Source organism: Neovison vison, chromosome 4 (genome assembly GCF_020171115.1).
Source record: "Neovison vison isolate M4711 chromosome 4, ASM_NN_V1, whole genome shotgun sequence".
Lineage (NCBI taxonomy): Eukaryota > Metazoa > Chordata > Mammalia > Carnivora > Mustelidae > Neogale > Neogale vison.
Genome location: NC_058094.1, coordinates 203,056,386 through 203,079,122, shown reverse-complemented (window position 1 = coordinate 203,079,122; position 22,737 = coordinate 203,056,386). Strand labels below are relative to the sequence as shown.

The 22,737-nt window shown below is 46.8% G+C and overlaps 2 protein-coding genes across 21 annotated transcripts in view; both read left to right on the top strand.

Annotated features, from left to right (window-relative positions):
• CADPS2 (calcium dependent secretion activator 2) overlaps positions 1-4,944 on the top strand; it is a 532,394-nt gene extending 527,450 nt beyond the window's left edge. For all 19 annotated transcript variants that reach the window (XM_044246482.1, XM_044246480.1, XM_044246471.1 and 16 more), the window contains one exon: positions 3,964-4,944. In XM_044246482.1, coding sequence (XP_044102417.1) covers positions 3,964-4,134 — 171 coding nt within the window. In that variant the 3' untranslated portion in view covers positions 4,135-4,944. The remainder of the gene's footprint in view (positions 1-3,963) is intronic.
• A 14,827-nt stretch (positions 4,945-19,771) lies between these two features.
• On the top strand, positions 19,772-22,095 carry FEZF1 (FEZ family zinc finger 1). Of its 2 annotated transcripts, XM_044244585.1 has the most exons (5): positions 19,772-20,200; positions 20,351-20,572; positions 20,806-20,940; positions 21,182-21,314; positions 21,737-22,095. In XM_044244585.1, exons 1-5 carry the CDS (start codon positions 19,772-19,774, stop codon positions 22,093-22,095), a joined length of 1,278 nt encoding a protein of 425 aa, XP_044100520.1. The 2 variants fall into 2 exon arrangements, with proteins under 2 accessions (XP_044100520.1, XP_044100519.1); XM_044244584.1 differs by having other exon boundaries at positions 19,772-20,572.
• Positions 22,096-22,737: the final 642 nt, after the last annotated feature.

Below are 22,737 nucleotides of genomic sequence, written 5' to 3'. Positions count from 1 at the left end.
TCATAAATAACAAGTAAAATGATAGCCACCCACTCATTTTTAATACTACTAAACATACTGCATTTCATTGGACAGAATGTCTTTGGTCCAGAGCTGTTCTTACCAGGTGTTATTTATTTTACAAAGAAACTGAAAGCACACTATCATCCATTCATATTTGCCTTCATTTCTGCAGTGTTTCTTCCTTGTTTCTATAAATGTGACTTGGAGAGCTTCCAAATGAAGTTTGTTTGTCATCAAAGAGAATCCGGGTTATCTGTGGTATACCTTCTATATATCTGTGTATGTTAAGGTTGCAGTCTGTACTGTGACTAATATTGGGATAAACTGCTTACCCTTACAATTAGCCATATTTTTCAGAAAGGACCTAGTCAGCTCATTGACATTCGTTGATAGATTGTTAAGTTCTCTGTTTTCAGAATAAAAGTCTCCGTTGTTTACCAGCCCATCATCTGTTTCTTTCGAAGTTATTCCTTTTCTCATATTCATATTGTCATTACAATTAAAGATCAAGCAGCAATGAATATTTTAGCAGAATAAAATGGCAATGTCATGAACTATACGGTGACATTTCCATTGTACTCTAAGCCAATCGGCTTATCTTATCTTAACATAGTCTTCATTATGGGCTACCAGTAGTCAAGACTGATAAATATGAAAATAAGTTTCATGAGTATGTTTGAGTTTCCATGCTTTGTTTTTCACAAGCAGGTCTCCAGACTCAAAATGCTTTCTTTGCCTGATACACCTAATCAAATCATAGAGCTTTATTTAATAATTAAAAGTTATTATTTCACAGTGAAAATCAGGATGAATTAATAATTTAATGTTTTAATTGTTCCTTTTCCTACTTTGAATGTAAACAGACTTTAGCCAATTTCATACATAGATTTATAATTCTTCAGAACCTATATGGTTATTTATAATGTTCATTTCTCAGTGAATTTAAGAAGCTGTTAAAGAGCAATGTGTGCAGTGGTGAAGGTCCCTGCATAGGCTTTCCTCCCATTCATATCACCTAGAGTAAGCCGGCATGTTACCACACAGCAGGGCATCCCATGCGGGAGCCGGGCTGCCCAACTCTGGCAATCTCGTCCTTACTACTCCGCAGGCATAGTCAATCTTCTGTGCCCACCGGAGACATCTGTGCCCACAGATGCCATCAAGCTGTCTGTGACAGCCAGCTTGGCCCCACAAAGGCGCTTAGATAGTAATCAGTTCATTCATGTTGTTCGCTAAGAAAAAACAAACTCCCCTAAGAGTTTCACAAAGAGTTTAGGACTAAGAAATTATCCACAAGGTTTTAACATCAGAATGAGGCATTGAGGAAGGGAGAAAAATAGACTCCTCCAGAAATCAAAATGACTGATGGATTTGCGTTCTCCCTAGTGGCCATATGATGTTTAAAAGCAGTGAACATACATCAGCTGCCTCTTTTTTTTTTTTTTAAGATTTTATTTATTTATTTGACAGACAGAGATCACAAGTAGTCAGAGAAGCAGGCAGAAAGAGGGGAGGAAGCAGGCTCCCCGCCAAGCAGAAATCCCAATGTGGGGCTTGATCCCAGAGTCCTGGGATCAGGACCCACGCCTAAGGCAGAGGCTTTAACCCACTGAGCCACCTAGGCGCCCCAGCTGCCTCTTTTACTAAGAAAAAGAAGACAAGTGAGCAGCACCCCCATGGCAGGCCCTTGTCTTAAGTAGGACCTAGCAGACCTTCACTGGCAGCCACAGAGGATGTCCCAAAGTCAATAACATTTTATGAATCCTAAAAAGAGAGGAGATAGCAGGGGTACCTGTCCTGCCGCTCCCCTAACTGCTTATTGCCTGGTGATAAAATAAGGAAGTAGAGTCCTAACAACATGTCAATTAGAAAGCTTTCAGGACTGTAAATCCACAATACAAATACGCCCTCACCAACATACTGACGATTAAGCTAAGTCTAAGGAAAGTCAGTTCTAATAATAAGAAAGTAGGACTCACAAACTCGGGGTATGATTATCAGCAGAACAATCATACTTTGTGTCCAATGCATTATCTGTACGTGAATATTTTGTGGACTAGTTATATTTTTAATCAAACTATTAAACAGTTACAGCCTTGCACACAAATCTGTGGTAATAATACCATGTATATCAGTTACCAGATTTTCGGGACAAAACTTGCCCTGCAGAGCTATTTCGATGGGTTTTGATGCAAATTACGTAAGTTTTGGTTATAAAAGAGTACCACCTTAATCATAATAAGCTTAGAAAGAGCTTAGAAAGAGAATATGAGGGTGATGGGGTGTAGGTGTCTTAAAATGTAAGTAAAAAATAGTTCTGATCATTTAAGAAAAAAAACGGTCTCTGAATCAAATTGTTATTTGCGGTTAAGATACTGCATCTGATACTGTGTATAACATTTCTCACAGTTCAGTTTATTTTTGGTGGACTGTGGGGGTGAACTTTTCAAATATAAATTTAATTTATAACAAGTGATTATCCAAATGAAAAAAAATTGTTATTCACCTTCCGTACTGCTTTTGGCATATTACCTCTGAAACCTGGAATGATACTGGGAGCATGAGTCAGAGTAAAGAAGACAGGAAGATATGTGAAATGCCAGGGGTCCCACGTCCTTTCTATGGTTTTACTCCTTCCCCCAAGTCTGTTAGTAAGCCAGGTGTGTATATCAAGGGGATTAAGATGCCACTTATCAGCAGCATTTCCTACCTCCTACAAATAAGTACCTAAAATTCAACCATGTGAATATTAAAAGTTTCCTTCCATAGATGAGGGAAACCAAGCATCTCTTAATGTTAATTTTCCGCCACTGGAGTTAGAATATGGGGCCAGGAAGTACAACATTTCTTCTTATTTGACTTTCTTCATCTATGAAGTATAAAGCAAACAGCAAAAAAAAAAGTGCCCACTAGAAATCATTTAGAACAAAACAACGGCACAAGATACTGGTACTTGAGGACCCGTCCATTGACCTCTAAATGTAACCTAGGACGGGAAACAAAATTTTGAACGATAGCATTAAAAACAGCCTTAGAAGTGCATCCATACAATGGATATCTTCTTTTAAAAAATCAATAATAAGATACCAGTCTTGTTGGCCAAAGAAAAGTCATATCCGAGGAAGATTGGCGTTAAGGGGATGAGTGAAATAAGGGAAGATTTATAGGTTATGTATCTTCTGTACCACAGAGCCCAGCATTCTGTTGTTCTTGTCGCTGTTCTTAGGGATCACGACACAAACACTAATGTGTTCATCCTATTTTTGACATATAATACATCAAATTATATACTTTTCACAGAAAATACAAATACATGTTTTATTAGCCCATCTATGGAAGCTCTGTGCCAGAATCTGACACTACACATTCCAAGGGAATTTCAAAAGGAAAGGGCAGAATGCATACAGACTTTTAGGTGTACACATATTTTGACCCATGGTACATATAATAAATGTTATAATTCAGAAATACTGAAAGTGCACATTTCTTTTACCAATAATAGGAGTAACTCTCTCCATCCACATCTCTTCCAAAAAGCTAATGCATTTTATAAAATATATGTTTTTGGTATTAAAGGAACTGAAAAACCAAGAATTCCTTCCTATAAAAAATGTACATCAGTGAATATCATTTCACCTTTGTTCCAAGTCATTCAAATAGTAAAGTCTGTGCAACCAGGAATATTTGGGAGGAAAGCTCATTTGTCATCTGTCACAACATTTTGATCTATTCAGAGTGATCCTAGCTTGAAAAATAGTATCCAAAGTCTCATTTCATTTTCTCCCCAGAAATACACCAACAAGCTGATTGACATGGGCAGCTAGGATCGGGATCCATTAGTGATTTGTCCAAGATCATTTCTGAAATGCCAACCGAGGATATATGCATACGGACATCCATATTGACATCCACACATACAACCCCTAAGTTCTCTAAGCAGATTCTCTCTTTTTCCTCCAGAAAACGTACAGGGACTTCCGACTGCAGGGTGTGTTGGAAGGCACACTGAACAGTAAGACCTACGATACTCTGCACAGGCGGTTAACGGTGGAGGAGGCTACAGCCTCTGTCTCGGAAGGAGGAGGACTTCAGGGCATCACCATGAAAGACAGTGATGAAGAAGAAGGCTGATAACCCTGGCGCTTAGGAGGAAGGCGGATGTTGACCCCGTTTATTTTGTACCCCGTCTTTGTAATTACATTGATTGTCTGGACCAAATAAAAATGCTTGTATTTCGCTCCACTTTGCAAAGAGTCAACCAGGAAGCAGAGTGAAAGGGGAAAATGCCAAGTTTTTTTGGGGGGGTTTTTGTTTTTAGGATCAGCCTCTCCAGTGTAGCTTGACCTAAAATGAGCTTTGGCTTTGTTTGTGATTAGAACATGATTTTTTGGGTTTTTTTTTTTTAGAAGCTTTGACTTTTTCTTCTGTGATTACATCAAAGTAATGTCCTCTGTGTGAAATGAGATCTGCATTTCTCAGAGTATGATATTGTGAGAAGAAACCACTCCTGATCACTGCGGTCAGCTCTCTTGTACCCTTGTTAAAATGGTGTGTATTTAATAGTTTATCATTTATGTGTCAGGGTTTGTTGTTTTTTTTTCATAGTTAATTTGCCATTGTTGTAATGTGTGTAAAAACTTTAACCTTGGTTCTTAGTACTCTGAATTCATCTGCAGGCTTAAAGGACTGCCAAACCAAATATAGACTAGATCCTCCGTCAGCTTGTGTCCCGTTCTATTCTGAACATACCTTTCAAGTTTAGGAAAAAAAAATCCCAAAGCGTAAGGTAATTAAGTGTGCTGCCATCAACATACCGCATTCTCCTACTTCTAAATGTAACAGCTTGCAGGCAATAAAAATGTATTTGGTCAAAACCACCTCTGTATTTATTAGACTTATATAAATTAAATGCAGTAAAAAATGTTTGCAGTATTACAAACATCCCAACAATTTGGCTCCGTGTTTTTCCTTTTTGTTTTGTTTTGTTTACAATCAGATGAGTAAAAGATACTAACACTGCTTTGCACCTAATCGGCACGAACACTTCTGAAAAGAATAATTACGAAAGCATAGTTCCATAGCAAAAGTAATGTTGACTATGTACTCATATATTACTAACATTAGCAATTTGTGCTAACTAATAATACCAGGAGTGCTAGTGATTTAACTAGCAGTTGACGTATTAACTATTTCCCCCCCCCACAGTATTTTCTTGCTATAATTTTGAAAGTAGATTACACTATATAATTTCTCTATGAATTTTAATTTTTGCATTTTTTCCCTAAAATATCCTGGCATATTGTGCTACTACATTCATTCATAGTAATTTTTAAATGAGGTAAGTTAATGGAGAATAACTGGAGGTATCCCTGAATTTGTGTAAACTCTAGTTCGGGAATTTTGGAAGTGAAACAACTTCTTAGACCTCCAAATTCATTCTCTGACCGTGTTGTAAATGATGCCTAGGAGCTGGACTTGTCCACAAAAATCCATTTGATTAGTTATTATATGATACTGGTTTGGGCTCAAATCTAGGTCCTAGGGGTAAGACCCCCTATGACACAAGATAAACATGAAAAGAGATTTCTTCACCTTTCCTGGATTAGAGACTAAGTCTCCCAACTCAGTATTGTGGGAAGGCAGTTTGCCCTGAAATGCTCTCTTTTCCTCTCTCTGCCCTCACACCCAATAGCACCCTGTCTTCGGGCTGCCAGATGTCCAGTCCTGCTACCCTAAACTCAGTGGTACCCTCCCCATGATTGCTGCTGCACAGCTCAAGCGGTTGTAGACTCTGAAATTACCCACCCTTGTTTTCCCTAAATGTCTGTGTCTTTGATATAGCTCATCTCTGAATAATTGGCCCATGTTGTCCTGAACTATGAATGATGAATTACTGATGGCCCCCCTTAGCCATATATAGAGATACTCAAGGAAATACCTAGCTAATCCAATTCAGATATGCAGGGGAAAGCACTTGGGGTCAGCAGGGTCTTGCTGCTGATCTGAGCTATTTCAACTGCCTACTGGCCCTCCTTGCTGGTCAGCCTCCTGTAGTTTCTCTCCAGATTTGAACATTCTCTGCTCCTTCCCTTCTGTGCCCAGGAGATATCTGAAAGCTCCATTCCCCAGTCCAATGACCAGTGGCTTCCACAGAGAGGACAGCAACAAAGGCAGGAGGAAGTGGAGATGCTCACAGGTATATGACGACTTTGTGGACCAGCCTTTGAGCCACAGAAAGGTGTATGAAGAGAAATTTATAAAGTAACTGAAAAAGAATAAAAAGTCATTTTTGGGATTTTGCCCAGAAATTCTCTTCAACATAACTGCAAATTGCTTGAAATGACTTAATAATTGTTCATTGGTCTGTGTAACTGTTAGGGTGAATACCCAAGCATCTGTCTATTAAAGGAAGCCAAGTGTTATTTTTCAAGTATTAGTTCATTAAAAGGGATTTAATTGAAAGCCTAACAAATCTTACAATTTTTAAAAAAATGAAAATCATTTTTAACTCAAAAGAAATAGCTCTACCCTCCTAAATGGTAGAGAAAAAGCTCTACCTTCCTTGGGGGAAGGGCCAAAAGTGCATCCCTTGGGCATTTTAAGAAGTGTTGCGTGAGAAAATAATGCAGTCTAATATCCAGCTGGAATGGGTCTGTTAAAATAACACGTCTAAAAGGAAAGTTTCTCCAAACTCATGGAGAAAAATAATAATAACCCCTTTTCCCGGAAAGGGAAAGAACCACGCAGAGCTTAACGTAAACCTCTCATCCCCAGCTGTGGGTCGTTCTTGTGTTCACGGATTTTTCCACTTGAATTCCCCTTAGTTCTTTTTCATTGTCCCTCGCTCTGCAGAAAGGATTTCCTGCTACTTTTGCAGTAAACGCCGGTGCAAAGTGTCTTAGGGCTCCCACCCCGCCCCCCACGGTCAGAGCCCGGCCTGGGCCGGCGTCGCCCTCCTTGGCCCGCGAAGTCTTCGGGTGAAGGGTCCGTGAGCTCCTGGAAGGTGCGCTTGGTGAGAAAGGTCACCCGGCCACGGCTGCTCACGGAGCCTCCCCTGCCGCGACCGTCTGCCCTCCGGGCGGCGCGTGCCCCCAACCACCCGCCGCGAAAACCCGCGGGGATCCCGGGCCGGCCCTGGGCGCAAGGGCCAAGCGAGCCGGCCTTGCGCGCGATCCCCGCGAGCCGGAGCCCAGCGCCTGCCTTCCCAGCCCCTCCCGCCACGCGTTTCGTAGAAGATCCAGAGCGGGGAGTTTGGAGCGAGAGCTCGATCTCTTTCATGTCTTACTCCCCAAACAGAAAATGGAAATTTCCCGGTCCAGGTCCCTTAAGGGAAGCGATAGATCGACGTTCCTGAGAGACGGTCACCGCCGCCGCCGGCGGGGCGAGCGCTCGCCGGGAGAGCAAGCGGGTGGGCCCCTGCGCGCTCTGCCTCCCCGCCCGCCGGAACCCCCTCCTGGAGCCCCCTGCGCGTCCGGGCCAAGAAAAAAACAAACAAAAAAGTGGACTAGTTGTGTGCAGAGTTTGGAGGCCTGATTTGTGGCGGTTTGGGAAGACAGTGTTCATCCTACCTTTGCATGGAGTCCCCCTACCTCACCCCCACCCCCTGCCCGACTGCTGTGCGGGGAGTCGCGGTCGGGAACCGGTCTCCTATTTCTTTCAAGCTCTGCTCGCGGACCGGGCAGGAACCTTGGGGAAAGCGGACGGCTCAGATGGCTCTGGTCCTTTGCGGCAGGTAGAGTGGAGCCCAAGGGCCCGGGCAGCAGGGGAGGCGAAGAGGGATTAGGAACCTCGCAGTCCCCGAAGCGCGCGGCCCGCGTCTGCCCACTCCACCCACTTCCAAGAGTTAGGCTTTCCCCCAGCGTTGGCTGAAAGATGGGGGGCAAAGAGGACTTAATCTGTTCTTCTCTGTGACACTGAACTAAGATACTTAAAGGAACCGAAGCGGATACAGACCGTGAGCTCAGCGCTCCGAGCCTGGGTTCCCGAAGTCAGGACTGACAGTCAATCGCGCCCTTAGTCCGTGTGCAATTTGTGATCGTTCTAAGGGAATAGGCTCTGGAGCGTGAGACTATACTACTGAGAAAAGAGGAAGTGAGGGTAGAAGAATTCGATGTGCTTCCCAAATGAAGAAGACCCCTGATTTAGAGAAATACACCAGAACCAGGTGTACATGAGACAGTTTGGTAAATCGTAGTGAGCAGGACCTTGGAGGCAGAAAACCCTGGATTTGCCTCCTAACTGATAGACTCTTGCCTGCGTCTGAGCTCTGTGTCCTTGGGCAAGTCACTTCACTTCTCCGTAAAATGGCCACTTAATCACGGAGGTGATTGTGAGAATTAGAGGCATGTAGCAAGTTGTGGCCAGTGCTAACTAGCTCTTCGTGAGGAATGGATTGAGAAGACATCGTGGTAGGCCTGCCTCTGCCAACGTGCACCGCCACTCTCTGGCCGTTCTCCCCGGGGTGGTTTCAGGGTCCTTTGACATCAGAGCCGGCTCCGCGGATCTTCAGCCCGGTCCCACCTTGGCGTGTCCGTGGACTGGCTAGAATTGTCCGGTTCCTGGCTTATATATAAGGCCGGCCAAGTGGGAGGAGAGGAGTAGACGGGGAGGGGCAAACCTGCTCCGGTCTGCTGCGAGGGCCAGCAGTGCCGAGAGCAGCCCTTGGAGCAGGGGTTGGGAGGGGAGGCAGCTGGAGACGTGCCTTTAGGCCGCGAGGGCATGATGTTGGTCAGGGGCTCTGAAAGCGGACAGGTATGATCCAGACATGCTAGACGTATAAGCAAGGGACTCAGACCTCGGGCCGTACCCAGTAGGTCAAGTTGAAGAGAATTTAAGGGGCAAATTGGTGTTCGTTAACGTTTCCTAACGTTGAAGGAAACCTAGGCTGGCGTCCTGCGTCTAAGCCCAGAGAAGCCAAGCGCGCAAGAAGCGCTTGAAAAAGGCGCAGCGGAACCGAGAGAGAAGCAAAGGAAAGCAAACCGTCGCAGCGTGCCCCAAGCTGCCCTCAGCCGCGGAAGCTGAGCAAAAACCCCGGACACTGAGGGCCACAGTCAGCACAGAGTCTTGGCCCAGAGTGCTGAACTGACAGCGCTACTAGGCTGTCAGGAAAAAGCCAGTAACTTGGAGACCCGTCAGGGCCGAGGGCACGCCCCAGGGTCACTTCCTAGTGTGTCCGTGACGAGGAAGACGCGTGCCCTGGTGGTGCTGGGGCCAGGCATTCGGTGGCCTCGGGGAGGCAGAAACCCATCGCTTACCAGAGGCGAAGACGCCTCGCCCTGCTTTGGGCTGGGACTAGAGCTACTTTTTTTTTTTTTTTTTTTAACCCAAGGGATGTCTCCCATTTTAATCATTCCCTTAAGGTAGGCTGCCTTCAGCTTCTGAGTTCCAGACCCAGGGAAGAATTTATTTATTTACTTACTTACACACACACACACACACACACACACACCACTCCGGAATACCGCAGATGCCATTAATCTCCCTGTACTTTGCAAATTTACATTAAAAGTGACTGTATGACTGTATTTATGTGCTTATTTGTGGGTGACTTTTAAAAGGTAACAAACACATTCTCAAATTGTCTAAGTTTCCATCCCTAGGATACGTGGTTCTCAAGTCAAGAGCGGAAGTGAAGAGTTGATCTCGAATTCAAGAATCTTCAGGCAGGATAGTTCCCCTTTCCTGGGCTCTGGCATACACTTGCTTTATGGAGCCCCTACACAGACTGTGCACCTTCGCAAAAATTAAGAGTTGTATGTCCAATTATGTCCATTTCTGCTTTAAATAAGTTCTAGTTTGTCTTTTAACACTATTTCCTTACTAACCCCCAAAAAGTCAACACCTCTCTTGGGTGTGATTGGCAGGAAGAAACATTTAAATGTTGAAATGTGTTGTTTAGGGCATTTTCCTAAAACGCCAAGGAAGCAAAACTAATTGTAACTTTGCAACAAGATTTTGGTAGGGAAGTAGGAAAAGTTTCATTAAAAGGGTGGGTATTTAGGGAAAGGTCAGGACCCAACAGGACTGTATTTCAGAAAGTGGAAAGTGAAACACGGAAAGGCTGGGGTAGCGGCAGATTGTGGCAAAAGAAAGCTTTGTTAGAACCTCCCCACCCCCAAAGCCTGGTAATAATTTTAAAACACACTTCAAAGTTGCTGTATTGAAGAACTGCTTTCATTGTCATTCATTCAAACTGCCCAGTTCTTATTTAATTGTTGTTACATTGTGTGATTGCTAGGTGTGTTCTTCCGTATAATTAGGATAGTCTATCAGAAAGTTGATTAATTTTAGAAATGCATAACTGCCTCTAAAGAGATGAAATCTGCTTTAATCAAACTGGGATTTTTGAAAAGCTTTTGTGAAAGGTTAATTCGTCGTTCTTTAGAAGAAAGTGTCCCCTGGGGACCTCAGGACTGAATGTGGGAGAGCAGGCCCCCGAGGATAAGGAAAATCCTCAAAGTTGTGAAAAATAATTTAACAAATGTGATTATTTGTATGTATTTTAACAGGTCTATGTATCTAACCCTGAATCATTGAGCAGAAGGGTTGTTTTTTAAATACAGTTGTCTGAAAAATATTTTGGAAAAGTTTATAGCCTAACTTTTTAACAAGATGATAGGTAGCTTTTCATATGTAAAGTAGTTAATTTTAAAATCTCTTTTCAATCTCCAAGCCTCCCAAGAATGAAGTGGGCTTTGATTTAGTCCCATTTCACAGAAAAACAATTCAAGGCAAAGGGAACTGCCACCATCTGTTCTGGTTAACAAGGAGCCCACTAGCTGTGTGGCCTTCCCCAGAGGAAGGCACCCTAGTTTAGGAGGCCAAAACAGGGCAGGAAACTGGCATCATTTATTCTAGCCCTCAAAATGTCTGGACGAATTGGTGGTAAAAGTACTTATGAAGAACTTTCTTAGAAAGGGGGAGAGGTTGTTCTCCATTTCAATGGATAATTGAAGAATCCAGCTTTAAAAGGATAGTAAGGCACCTGGAGGAGCCAAGGGGATTACAATGTATTTTTTATGAGGCAGCAATTGTGGGGCAAGTGGGGGCAGAATTCACTGCCTACTTGAAAAAGTGCATGTTTTCTCCTCTTAAGTTCCTGCCCTTACAGGTTTAATTAAAAGCTCTGGAAATTAATATAAACAACAACTGCAAACTTAGGAGGGGTTGGTTGCAAGTTATAGAATATGGCCAGTTTTGCAGAGAAAAGGGAAACCGGAAGAACGACGGTAAGAGACAGAAGAGAGTAGAGAAGAGGGTCTTCCGTGTGGCGGATTTCCAGTTACCACCAGCTCCTCCGCCCCGCACCCAACCGGGGGACGAGGGTGCCCTTGCTCACCCGCGGCTGGACAGGAGACTCATTGGCCGAGGCCTAGCGCCAGACCAAAGGCCATCGTGGCTAAAATAAGGGGACGCTAGTGTCCCACAGATGTTGCGTCTGGATTTGCCCTTGCCCTGCGTTCCACAGGGAATCACTAAGAAAATGCCTCAAAGAGAGCTCCAGAATTTGAATTTACCAGGGGTATCTAAGTTCAAACTCAGGAGAAAAAGAAAAAAAAAAAAAAGAAAGAAAAGAAAAAACCTTAACCCTAGAACGGCAACTACAGCAATCACGTGTATCGTACAGCTGCCACATTTCGCTTTTCCATCTTATATTTCAATTGGCCAGTGGGAGCCCGGCGGACAGCGGGGTCACTCTGCCAGTAAATGTTGTGGCCTTCAGTTATCTTGAGAAATAATAAATTGGCATGTCTTATTAATACTAGAGGGTAATGATTCGGCTTTTCAAACAAAACGTTGGTATCTGCCAAATAAAAAGGGAAGAGAGCCTTTGGAAAGTAAGGAACCCCAGTTATTATCAAGCCTACTGCCTTTTGAACACAGAATACGCTCTTAATTTTTAAAATTCTTTCGCCGTTCCTAAGAAATCTAAATCGGCGTCATTAAAGCCAATTTCTTTCTCTCCCTTTTTTCTCCCTCTCTGCCTCTTCTTTCAACAGTGGTGTGAAAGTTCAGCTATTCTCTGTCATGAGTAAAAAGCTTTGGAAATCAGCTAATGTGCCAACACCGGGAACATATCCAGGCCCACGGTGCGAAAATGGAATATGTGCTGTTGAATTATTATTTTTGTCCTTTAGGTTTACATCCACGCCTTTGTATTATGTAAATTTGTGAGAAGCTGTGAATCACAGGGTTAGGTAGAGGAGGGGTTTCTCCCCCCCCTCCACAGGCAGCAGGAACCGACCCCATTCAGTCTTTGAATGACGCGCACAGCCTCCTTCTTCTTCTTCCGGCTTTTTAACGCAGACCCAGCCCCTCTCCCCAGCGTCGACCCCGCGGGCCTGCAGGACCTCAGAGCTGCCACGCAGGCCCCAGGAGCCTCGGCGGGCACGTTGGTGACATCAGCCGGCCGGCCCCACGAGGTCACCGCGGGCCGCGGGATGCCGCTCCCCTGTTGCCCGCGTCTACATTGACGCTCTGCAGTGTTTCCAAAACCCTCTTCCTGTCCGTGTCTAGTGGGAAACTACGAGGGCAGACCTACCGTTAATGAAAGTCAACGAGTGAACTGAGCTTAAAGAGGACACGGAGGGGAGGGAAAAAGAAAAACGACTTCCAACTTAATTCAAAGCAAGGCAGCAATAATTTAACATGGTCAAAGTTAGTAAGGTTCCTTAAAGACGGATCGAATCTCTTCTTGGCATTTACATCTCAACTCTTGAAATATGTGCGATGCCTGTGGGATCGGGTCTGAGAGAGGCCTGGCGGGTATCGGAGCTTATATCGAAGACGGGAGTCCACCTGCATCAGGAGAAGGGGGACGGCCAGTAGCTGAGGGTCTCCCTCCCTTTTTCAGGGACTGTGGAAGCCAGCTGGAGGTGGCCGAGGGGTACGGTGCGCGGCGGACAGCCATCCCACCTTCCCCTTTAGCAAGGAAGAAGAGGGCTTGGCCGGGAGAGCTCAAGAAGCGGAATGAAAGGACATATTGGAGGGTGGGGCCCAAAGGGGGAGGTAAAAGGAAGCTCTTCAGCAGAAGAATCTAGTTAGAAAATTCTCTCGCTTTCCCCGAGACCGTCAGCAGATACCCAGTAATTCTAAGCACAAGCCAAACGGCTCCGAAGGGAGTATTCGACGGGGGCAGGGGTGGGTACAGAAATCTAAGACAACGGACAATGAAAGGGTTTTGGAGTAGAACTCAGAGGTGACCCTCCCCACCAACCCGACCCTCCGCCCCAACCCCGTTTAACATCGGTTTAAGAAAGTGTTCTCCGGGAAACTGAAAATGACAGGCAAAACTTATTTAAAAAAAAAAAAAATGCTCCAGTTGCTTCTTGGGCGTGCCACAGCGTCAGCCCTGTTTTCTTTCTCTTGACATCTAGATTAAATGACCCTTCAGTAACACTCTGAGTCGTCAAAGCAAGTCTATTAGCGACTGTTCTGTTCAAAAACTTTTCAAACGGGAGTCCTCCGCCATCTGTTACTTGGTCTTTAAACCCGATTCCGCACCCCCTCCCGAAACTCTTTGGTGACTGCCCCCTTCTCCCAGCCCCGGGGTGGGGTGGGGAGGGGGAGGGACAGAACCGCCGCAGGATCCGCGGGGGTGCGGCGGGGAGAGGGAGGAGCGCGATCGCGCCCCAAAGGACCGCGGGGGGCGAAGGTGTGGAGGCCGGAGGTCAGGGGGACGCGGGTGGCGACCGCGCGGCGCAGGCAGTCGGGGCACCGGGGAGCCCCCGCGTGGGCGCCAGAGCCGGGCGGGACGCGCGGCGGCGCAGGGGGCGGGCGGGGAGGTCTGGCTGGGAGCAGCGGCCCAGCTCCCAGTCCCCTCTAAGACGCTTGAGTCACCATCCGCAGCCCCTCCAAGGCAGTGTCACAGAGCCCGGTCGCCCTCGGCCTCGCCAACGTCATTGTAACTGTTCGGGACTCCTGAGCCAGGACCAATAAGTGGAGAATCCAGCGGGGGAGAGGGATCAGCTTTTCTGTTCCACTTCGGGCTTCCGTTAAATGGCTCTGCGCCGGGCAACGCATCGTGAATGAGGCGAGGCACCTCCGCGCCCGCACCCGCAGCGGGAACACAGTTCCCGTCCGAGGCCGGGGCCGGGGACGCCGAGGTCGCCGCGGTTATGGAGGCCCCCGCGGCCGAGGGCAGCTGGTCCGCGCGGGGCGCTCCCCGCCGGGAGCCGCCGACTACCGGGGGCCGGGAGGTAACTACATTGTTAAACGGTTCTCAGAGATTTCTAGCTCAAGGATTTTGATTTACTTCTTCTGCTTCTCCATTGCTCTAACCTCACGCTCTGCTCTGATTATTTGAATCTCTATTATAGACATTTATTTCGCGGGCAATAAGGAAGAAAGTTTGAAAATAACAACAACAACAACAAAAAAAAAAAAAAACCAAAAAACTGCTCTAACCCTCTTGGGTAGTTATCAAGGAAAGAATCGCGCGGTGTTGAATGTAGTTTTTATTTTGCCCACAAAAAATTATCTGGGGACTGGCGCAAAAACGCTAATCAGCCAATTGCACAACCAGCTTTCGGTGTAGAACGAGAGCGCATATTTGGGGCGTCCGCTTCTAACTGATCACGTCCCAGGTTTCAACAACACCGTTGGAAATTGCAAGCCAAACTTGTCTGGCTTTTGTAGCTTCACTTCTAGGCAGCTTCTCGAATAAGTTGAGAAATTGGGTTGCTTGTTTATAAACTTCTTTTTCCATCAATTCCAGCCCTGAGTCGAGTCTGTAGGGAACACACCTCACAGGCCTGTGGGAACGGGTGAGAAAAATCCCAGCATTAGTGCAGGGGCAGAAACAAACCCAGGCAGGTGATTCCTGTCTGTAATGTTTGCGGGCTCATTAACAGCTCTCACCTTTGGGGCTCTTCGTTTACTTTTACAAACGGATTTTATATGTAAATACTGTTCTGAGGACAAGAATTTCACTAGGTTGCAAGGAAGCCCTACTAAAGAAGAAACAGTGGTAAAAATAAAGGTCTAAAGATAAACAAGGAACCACTGGCCTGCCTCCCCTCCCCCAAAAGAAAGGAGGGCTCTGTGAGGTAACTGACCCCTCCTTTACAACTAACCAGTGATACTGCCCTTCACAAGCTCTACAAAATTAGGGGGGAAAAACCCCTTTATCTGCTTCCATACTAAAAGTACACTAGCAGCCTTAAATTTGAACTTGTTGCCTAAGTGTTGGTTGATGTGCTAGAAAGTTAGTTCTCACTGTGTATTCATTAACTAATCTGAAGTACTCATCAAGACTTTTTCCTTGAACCTTGCAGACCCTCCTGTCTGGGGCCTACTCCAACACCCTGCCTCCATCACACACCACAAGAAATAACAAAAGACCAGTCAGAGATAAAGACTGAGCAAAACTGTAGGAGAATTTAGGAATGTTTTTCCTCTCTAGAAGGAAGGTAGGTAGCTATTTATTAAACAGGAAGAAATGTGGATGGGTCTGAGTGCCTGGGGAGGGGAGGTGGTCAAAATAATAATCTCGTCTCCCCCATTTAGCTCACAGCAGCTAATAAGAAGCAAAAGAAATCAGACTGCTATTTTTGATGAAGAGGCAGAGGTCATGGATGTTAGAAAGGTCTGATAATCCTAAAAGCATGACCAGAGATGAAGTAATGCACTTGGCAGGTGAGATAGGTTGTAATATTTCTCAATCCATTTTTTTAAAAATTCAGGATATTCTGTGACTTATTAAGGAAGAAGAGATAAAAGATTCTGGATTATTTGGTCATTGAAGGCTCCACTGTATTGCCTTTTATTTCAGATTGCAATAATCTTGACCAAAAATTGCATTTGCTTGGGATAGGATTGTAAATAAAAAGCCTGTGAAAATCATGCAAGTTCTTGAGCAATCAAGAATGCAGTTTAGGTAGCACTGAAATAAAAATTAGCTTCTATAGGCAAAACAAAACAACAACAAAAAACAAAAACAAAAACAAAACAAACAAAAAAAAAAACCCCACCACGACAGCTTTAAATTATTTTAGAGGAATAGCACCTTTTATTTTCTCAAAAGGTCTTAACTCAGAGTTTATCTGGTCTGTTCATATCGAGGAATGCTTTGCTCTCCTCAATACATCTCATGCAGGATAAGCCCCACACTTAATACGCACCTCCTATAAGGATTTAAAGTGAGGCAAATAAATACTTCCTTTCTGTGGCTGGGAGAGGAGGGACACTTAAATCACCAGCTCTGACCAAGAGAGAGGGGATTATAAGATTCTCCGAGAAAATCCAAAGAAACTACAGCTGAGTTTCTATTTTGCCATTAATGAAGTGAACAAGGTTCTCTTGCATTCTTTGAATAAACAATTTTAAAGGGTTGGCCCGTTTTAGAAGCTTCTAAATTTGCCAGATATGCTCTGCTTTTCTTGGGTGGTTTTTTTTGGATTGTTTTTTGGTGTTTGTTCATTTTTTATCTTTCAAATGTGTTTGGGGGGAAAGAACCCAAGTACTGGACAGATTTGACAATAAGATGGAAGCCTTTTGTAAATACATTTTGCATTTTGTTTAAGGTAATCCTTAGTTAATAGAGAATTTTTTTTTAAATTAACAGTTTTAGGTTAGGTTTTGAATAGAAAATACTCATTAACAAATGTTGGAATATCAAGACCTTGATTTATAAAAGCACCTCTTCAGTCTTCAGGATTAGCAAGCTCGGGTCTGATGTTTTAAAGGAAGGGTGTAATTGCTACTTTGAGATGTTCGTTGTTACTCGAATGACACCATACTTTCAAACACTTGTCAAAAAGGCAAATCCCGAAAAGACCAGTGAATTGCAAATAGTTGAAATATTAACTATACAAAACACTTATACTCCTTAGCCAATAATTTTCCCTTTTTGTTCAGTGTCCACTGAAGGAGAAATTTACTGAGGTTAAAGCAAGGCTCTTTTGCCCTTAAGGAGGAGGGAGTGGGGGAGGGGAGAAAAAGGGGAAAGGGAGGGACACGCGAGGAACGTAAAACAAACTGGTGGCATTCAGTCCAGAAGGCAGGTAACGCTCCGGAAGCGGGTGAGTTGTACAAGTCAGCTGGGCGCTCCAAAGCTTTCCAGAGCCAGGCCGTTTCGTGCTTCGTTGCTTTTTTCTTTAAACCTGGCCCTATGTGGGAGCAGTGCGGCATGAGGGGGATTTTTCGATGTTGGGAAGTGGCAGGTAGGAGAGGAAATCTGACCTGCCCCAAAAGGCAGCAATTAAAGTCTTAACCACGACCCATCTGTCGTGGGACTCACCCTACCCCTAACCCCGCCTTTTCGTTTAGCAAAGCCGTCCCGCGCTCTTTGTCTGAGCGGGGAAGAAGAGGAGGCAGGTTCTGAGGCCCCAACAGCAAAAGGAAGGACGATTTTGCAGGATGGACGCACCCCGGGTGACCCAGCCCGGGCCCAGAACTGCCCCAAAGTGGTGTGGCGCTTTAGTGCCCTACGCTCGCCTCAGTCAGTCGGCACTTCTGTACCCCTGCATCTGTCCTCCTAGCCCGAAGCCATCCCAAGACCTGACAGGAGGCACTTCCCTGGCCCATTTGTTATGGCCAGTCGCATCCAGACCTTTCTCCTCATTTAGCCCTTTGGCTGCCTTCAACTTCCAATAGGACTCACGCCTCCTCCCCCACATCCTTAGCAATGGAGTTTCTCCACCACCTCTCTAGCTGCCCTGCTTTGCCGCTGGGCATTAGGGCGCCTTCCCAGCCCCGGCTCTCGGCGGTTTCTACCCTCTGGGCTCGCCGGGCGGGGGCGGGGCAGACCCTCACGAAGAGCCCGTGTGAGTGGCCTGGACTGAGCAATGGGGTAGGGAGGGGGGATTGTGTTGAGGTTAATTTCCTCCGTTTGAGGTCCAATTTCGCGTTTTGGGGTGGCATTCCTCAGGGGCTCAACAATCCCAGGGTTTCTAGTCAGTTTGCATCCAGCCTCCTTTTCAGGGCTCTTGCAGTCTCCTTTTCATCTCACCCACCCGATGTCTGGCACCCGTCACCACCTGTTCTGCGCGCACTCGCTGAGGGTAACTCACCAGGTAGATGGCACCCTGGACTGCTGCGGGCGACCACTCACCGGGGCGTGCAGGCCGCCAGGTTCTGAGCTGGCATCTCTGCGCTCTTCCTCCACTTAACTCGCTGGCTTGAGCTCCCAGCCGCCGACTCCTCGCTGCACTGCCGCTAGTCCAGGGCTAAGCTCTGCCTGTTTGCAGGCTCGCAAAGGGGAGCAACCACGGACTTGAGTGTGGCTGTTCTTGGTGCTCTCCGGGCTGCGCCCGCCTAGGCTTCGAGACCCCGCGTAGCCGGAGGAGCAGCCAGAGGAATCTTTCCGGAACACGCCTTAGGCTCTACCACTCCTGGAGGAGAGTTTTGACCCGGGCGCTAGACCCGCGGGCGCCTGCATACGCGGGAGTTGCAGGGGATAGGTCTCCGCGTGCTCGCCCTCCCGCAGGTCCCGGTGCTCGCCGCCTCGCGGTGCACACACACCCCTGGCTGCCTCCTGCGCCGCTGGCTGGAGGAGTTCGGACTCCACTTGTAGGGACATGGGGGCCTGGGGGTGGGATCACTTAGTTGTTTCCCTTCTCAGCACAACTTTCAATGTTTAAAATGCTCCGACAGAGCTCTGAGAGCAGGTATTTAAATGCATTTTCCGGGCTCTCAGTGGGTGAGGAAGCGCGCGCGTGTGTGTTGGTGTATATCAGGGGTGGGGTCCGGCCGTCGCCGAGGCTTCTTTTGGTGTGACACCCGCTTATTCCTGGCAACTCCTCCTCAACTTTGTGGATGGAGTGCGTCTTTCCCAAGCTCCTGTCGTGACATCGCATTTACAAAACCACAAACACATAACAAGCCTCCCAAGGCCTTTAATACTCAGGGACGTTTTGTGAGGCCAGTTACCTGCTGGCGTCTTCCAAGTGGTCCAGACTCGGTTCGGGCCAGAGACCCTGGAATGCGGTAGTCCCGAGCCCCGCGCCCCAGAGGAGCCCTAGAAAGAGGGCTGCGGAGGAGGCGGCGCTGCTCTGACCCGGGCCCAGTTTCTGCCCGGCGGAACCGTGCAGGGAAAACTCGGATTTCGCTGAGGTCGGCTTCCTGGCCGTGGCTTTCTGGAGCCTGGCGTTTCATAAATATAGCCTGGCGTTTGCCCCTGAATTAGACTCTGTTTCCTTATTTAGCCCTTGCACAATGATTTTAGATGATGTCACTTAGAGCTAAACGAGAAAATTGATCTCAGATTTGCTTGGCCTTTAAAGCCTGGTTAAGCAGATTGAGAATTAAAAAGACAGAGGAAAAAGCAAAGGGGCGGGGGAGGATGGCGAGGTGTGCGCCGGAAAGACTGAGCGGAGGGGAGGGCGTGCCTCGCCGCGAAGAGCGCCCCCGCCTCTTCTGGGCGGGGGAACTTCACTCACCAATGAAAAGTAGTCACTGACTGCAGAGAAAAAAAAAAAGTTTTCCTGTTGACTGTTGGAAGCGAATTGAGCAATTATCTAGTTTACCTTCTCCTCTTGGAAGTTAACGATTGGCGAGATCTTGGCTGCGTTATTGACACAACACTTTCTATTGATAGAAATAAGTAGTGATTGTCCTCGAGTCATTGGTGCGCCAAGAACTCTGCGATGGGCTGGCAGGAGTCCATTGGGCTGGGCAGGCAGGTTCGGCTGGTGATGCTGGGGAGGCGGAGGAGGAGGCTGCTGGTGGTGATGGTGCCCGTCCTCCTCTCCGCAGGTTTGTGACAAGCAGGGAACAAGGCAACGACGGCGCAGCCTGGCCCCGGCTGACGGACGCTGGCGACTCAGTCATGGACAGTACCTGCCACAACGCGACTGCCAAAATGTTAGCTACTGCTCCGGCCCGGGGCAACATGATGAGCACCTCCAAACCCTTGGCTTTCTCCATCGAACGAATCATGGCGCGCACTCCCGAGCCCAAGGCCCTGCCCGTCCCTCACTTCCTGCAGGGAGCCGTGCCCAAGGGGGACCCCAAGCACTCTCTGCATCTTAACTCGTCGATCCCCTGCATGATCCCCTTCGTGCCTGTGGCGTACGACACGAGCTCCAAGGCCGGCATGGCTGGCTCGGAGCCCCGGAAGACGAGCCTGGAGGCTCCGGCGGTACCGGCGGCGGCGCCCGCAGCGCCCGCGTTCAGCTGCAGCGACCTGCTCAACTGCGCGCTAAGCCTCAAGGGCGACCTGGCCCGCGACGCGCTGCCGCTGCAGCAGTACAAGCTGGTAAGGCCGCGCGTGGTCAACCATTCTTCCTTCCACGCCATGGGAGCCCTGTGCTACCTAAATCGAGGTGATGGCCCGTGCCACCCGGCGGCCGGCGTTAACATCCACCCGGTGGCCTCCTACTTCCTCAGTTCCCCTCTGCACCCTCAGCCAAAAACGTATTTAGCTGAAAGGAATAAACTGGTGGTCCCGGCGGTGGAGAAGTACCCCTCGGGAGTAGCTTTCAAAGACTTGTCCCAGGCTCAACTGCAGCATTATATGAAAGAAAGCGCCCAGCTTCTGTCGGAAAAAATCGCTTTCAAAACCTCTGACTTCACCCGAGGCTCTCCTAATACCAAGCCCAAAGTTTTCACTTGCGAAGTGTGTGGAAAGGCAAGTACTCTGTAGAAGGAAGGTCTGCCCGCCTGCCTTCCTTTACTTCTTTCTTTTCTTCGTTCTTCCCCCTTTCCTTCCCTCCTTTCAAATTTCATTTTATTTTGTTATTATTTGTGGACATTTGCTATAAGATTATTTCCTTATCCCTCCCCATACCGCCCCCCACCCTGCCAGGTTTGATTTCAAAGTGCTTGTTGGGCTAACCTGTTCTCTGTGTGTTTAACTTTAAGGTCTTTAACGCACACTATAACTTAACCCGTCACATGCCAGTGCACACAGGAGCCAGACCCTTCGTTTGCAAAGTCTGTGGAAAGGGCTTCCGGCAAGCCAGCACCCTGTGCAGGCACAAGATCATTCACACCCAGGTGTGTGTTCATCTGTCTCAATTTCACCTGGCTTACTTCCAAACAGTTTGTAGAAAAATAGCTGCTGAACTCTTATTCTTTAGCATAAGGTTTGAAATGTGCTAGCTGGGCGGGGGAAATGCTATGTTTTTGCCTTTGTTCTGCTTAAAAGCATGAGAGACAGCATTACTGTGTTTTTGAGTTTGCAGGGCTCCCCTTAACAAAATACCCTAACTTCCTACTTTTCTTTCCTTTCTCTCAGGAAAAACCTCACAAATGTAACCAGTGTGGCAAAGCATTTAATAGAAGTTCCACTTTAAACACACATACCCGAATACACGCAGGCTACAAACCATTTGTGTGTGAATTCTGTGGCAAAGGATTTCATCAAAAAGGTATAGAACCCAGGAGGCCTTTCATGGCAGTCTTACCGAAAGTTCTAATCTTTTCCAGATATTTTAGGGGGGGGAAATTATGTTTTGAAGTGCAGGTGGTTACTGGCACCTACGTTGACATTTCAACCTCTTAGCTGTGTGACTGATTAATATTAGAGAAAGGCATAGTTTATATACTGAGGGGGTATTTCCTAACTGCTTGTTCTCATTTTATAAAATTGGATTAATAAATATGTTTTAATATGTGGAGGGAACGGCCTCATTGTTGATATTTACAAGTAAACTTGGGGAGAGAAGTGCAGGCGGGAGGGCAGCCCTGCACCAGCAGCTGTGGCTGCTCTTCCTCTTGCTTTCCAAGGGTCCAGTCCTCTCTTTTCAAGCTCTCTTTTCAGATCCACATCCCTGTCATTTGTCTGTTTCAGGGAATTACAAAAACCACAAGTTGACCCACAGCGGGGAGAAGCAGTTCAAGTGCAATATCTGCAACAAGGCTTTCCACCAGGTTTACAATCTCACCTTCCACATGCACACTCACAATGACAAGAAGCCCTTCACCTGCCCCACGTGTGGCAAGGGCTTCTGCAGGAACTTTGACCTCAAGAAGCACGTCCGCAAGCTTCATGACAGCAGCCTGGGGCTGGCCCGCACGTCTGCTGGGGAGCCCGGCACCGACCCATCGCCCCCTCTACAGCAGATGCCGCCTGCGACCTTGCCACCTCTTCCACCACCGCTGCCACCCCCTGGGCCCCTGCAGCCTGGGCTCCACCCGGCCCATCAGTGATCAAGGCCAAAGTCCCTTCCCAGCCCCTTTAGGGTTCCCACTACTGAGGCAACAAGGGAATAGAGCTGGGTCATGCAGATCCATGCTTGTCTGCAGACCCCTGGGCATATTGGGCCCCACATGTTAAAGCAGATCAGAAGCCTCTGCATTTCCTGGCCTTTCGCCTCTTGCATGCACCTGCTAAATGGTTTTGTGTATTATATCCTATATAGGCACTAACAATTATGAGAAAATTTGGGGTTTTTTTCCAATTTTTTTTTTTTAAATTTGGAAAGACTTCATCTCGGGTGGAGAGATGGTGTTTGTTTTGTTTTGTTTTTTAAACAAAATTCTGCTGTATTTATTGAGATCTGTATTATCCTACCCGGGAATGCTGCACCATTTTAATTTTATGATTGTATATATTTCCATTGTGTTATTCTGCTGTCTCAAGATGCCTGCCGATTGTTTATTATCATTTCCTCTTTCCCTGAGGTAAGGAGACACTGTGTGTATGTTATATATACACGCATAGATGTGTGTGCCTGTAAAGGCACGTTCCACATTCGTGAGCACATACACACAAATACACATTAGAGAAAGGTGGTTCATTATGGATGAATTTGAATTTCGGTTTTGATTATTGCACGTGAGAATTGATTC

Coding starts and splice junctions, on each gene's coding strand:
- FEZF1 (XM_044244584.1), top strand. CDS start 19,772: ATGGACAGTACCTGCCACAACGCGACTGCCAAAATGTTAGCTACTGCT. Junction 20,941..21,181: donor ACAAGATCATTCACACCCAG/GTGTGTGTTCAT, acceptor CCTTTCTCTCAG/GAAAAACCTCACAAATGTAA. Junction 21,315..21,736: donor CAAAGGATTTCATCAAAAAG/GTATAGAACCCA, acceptor TGTCTGTTTCAG/GGAATTACAAAAACCACAAG.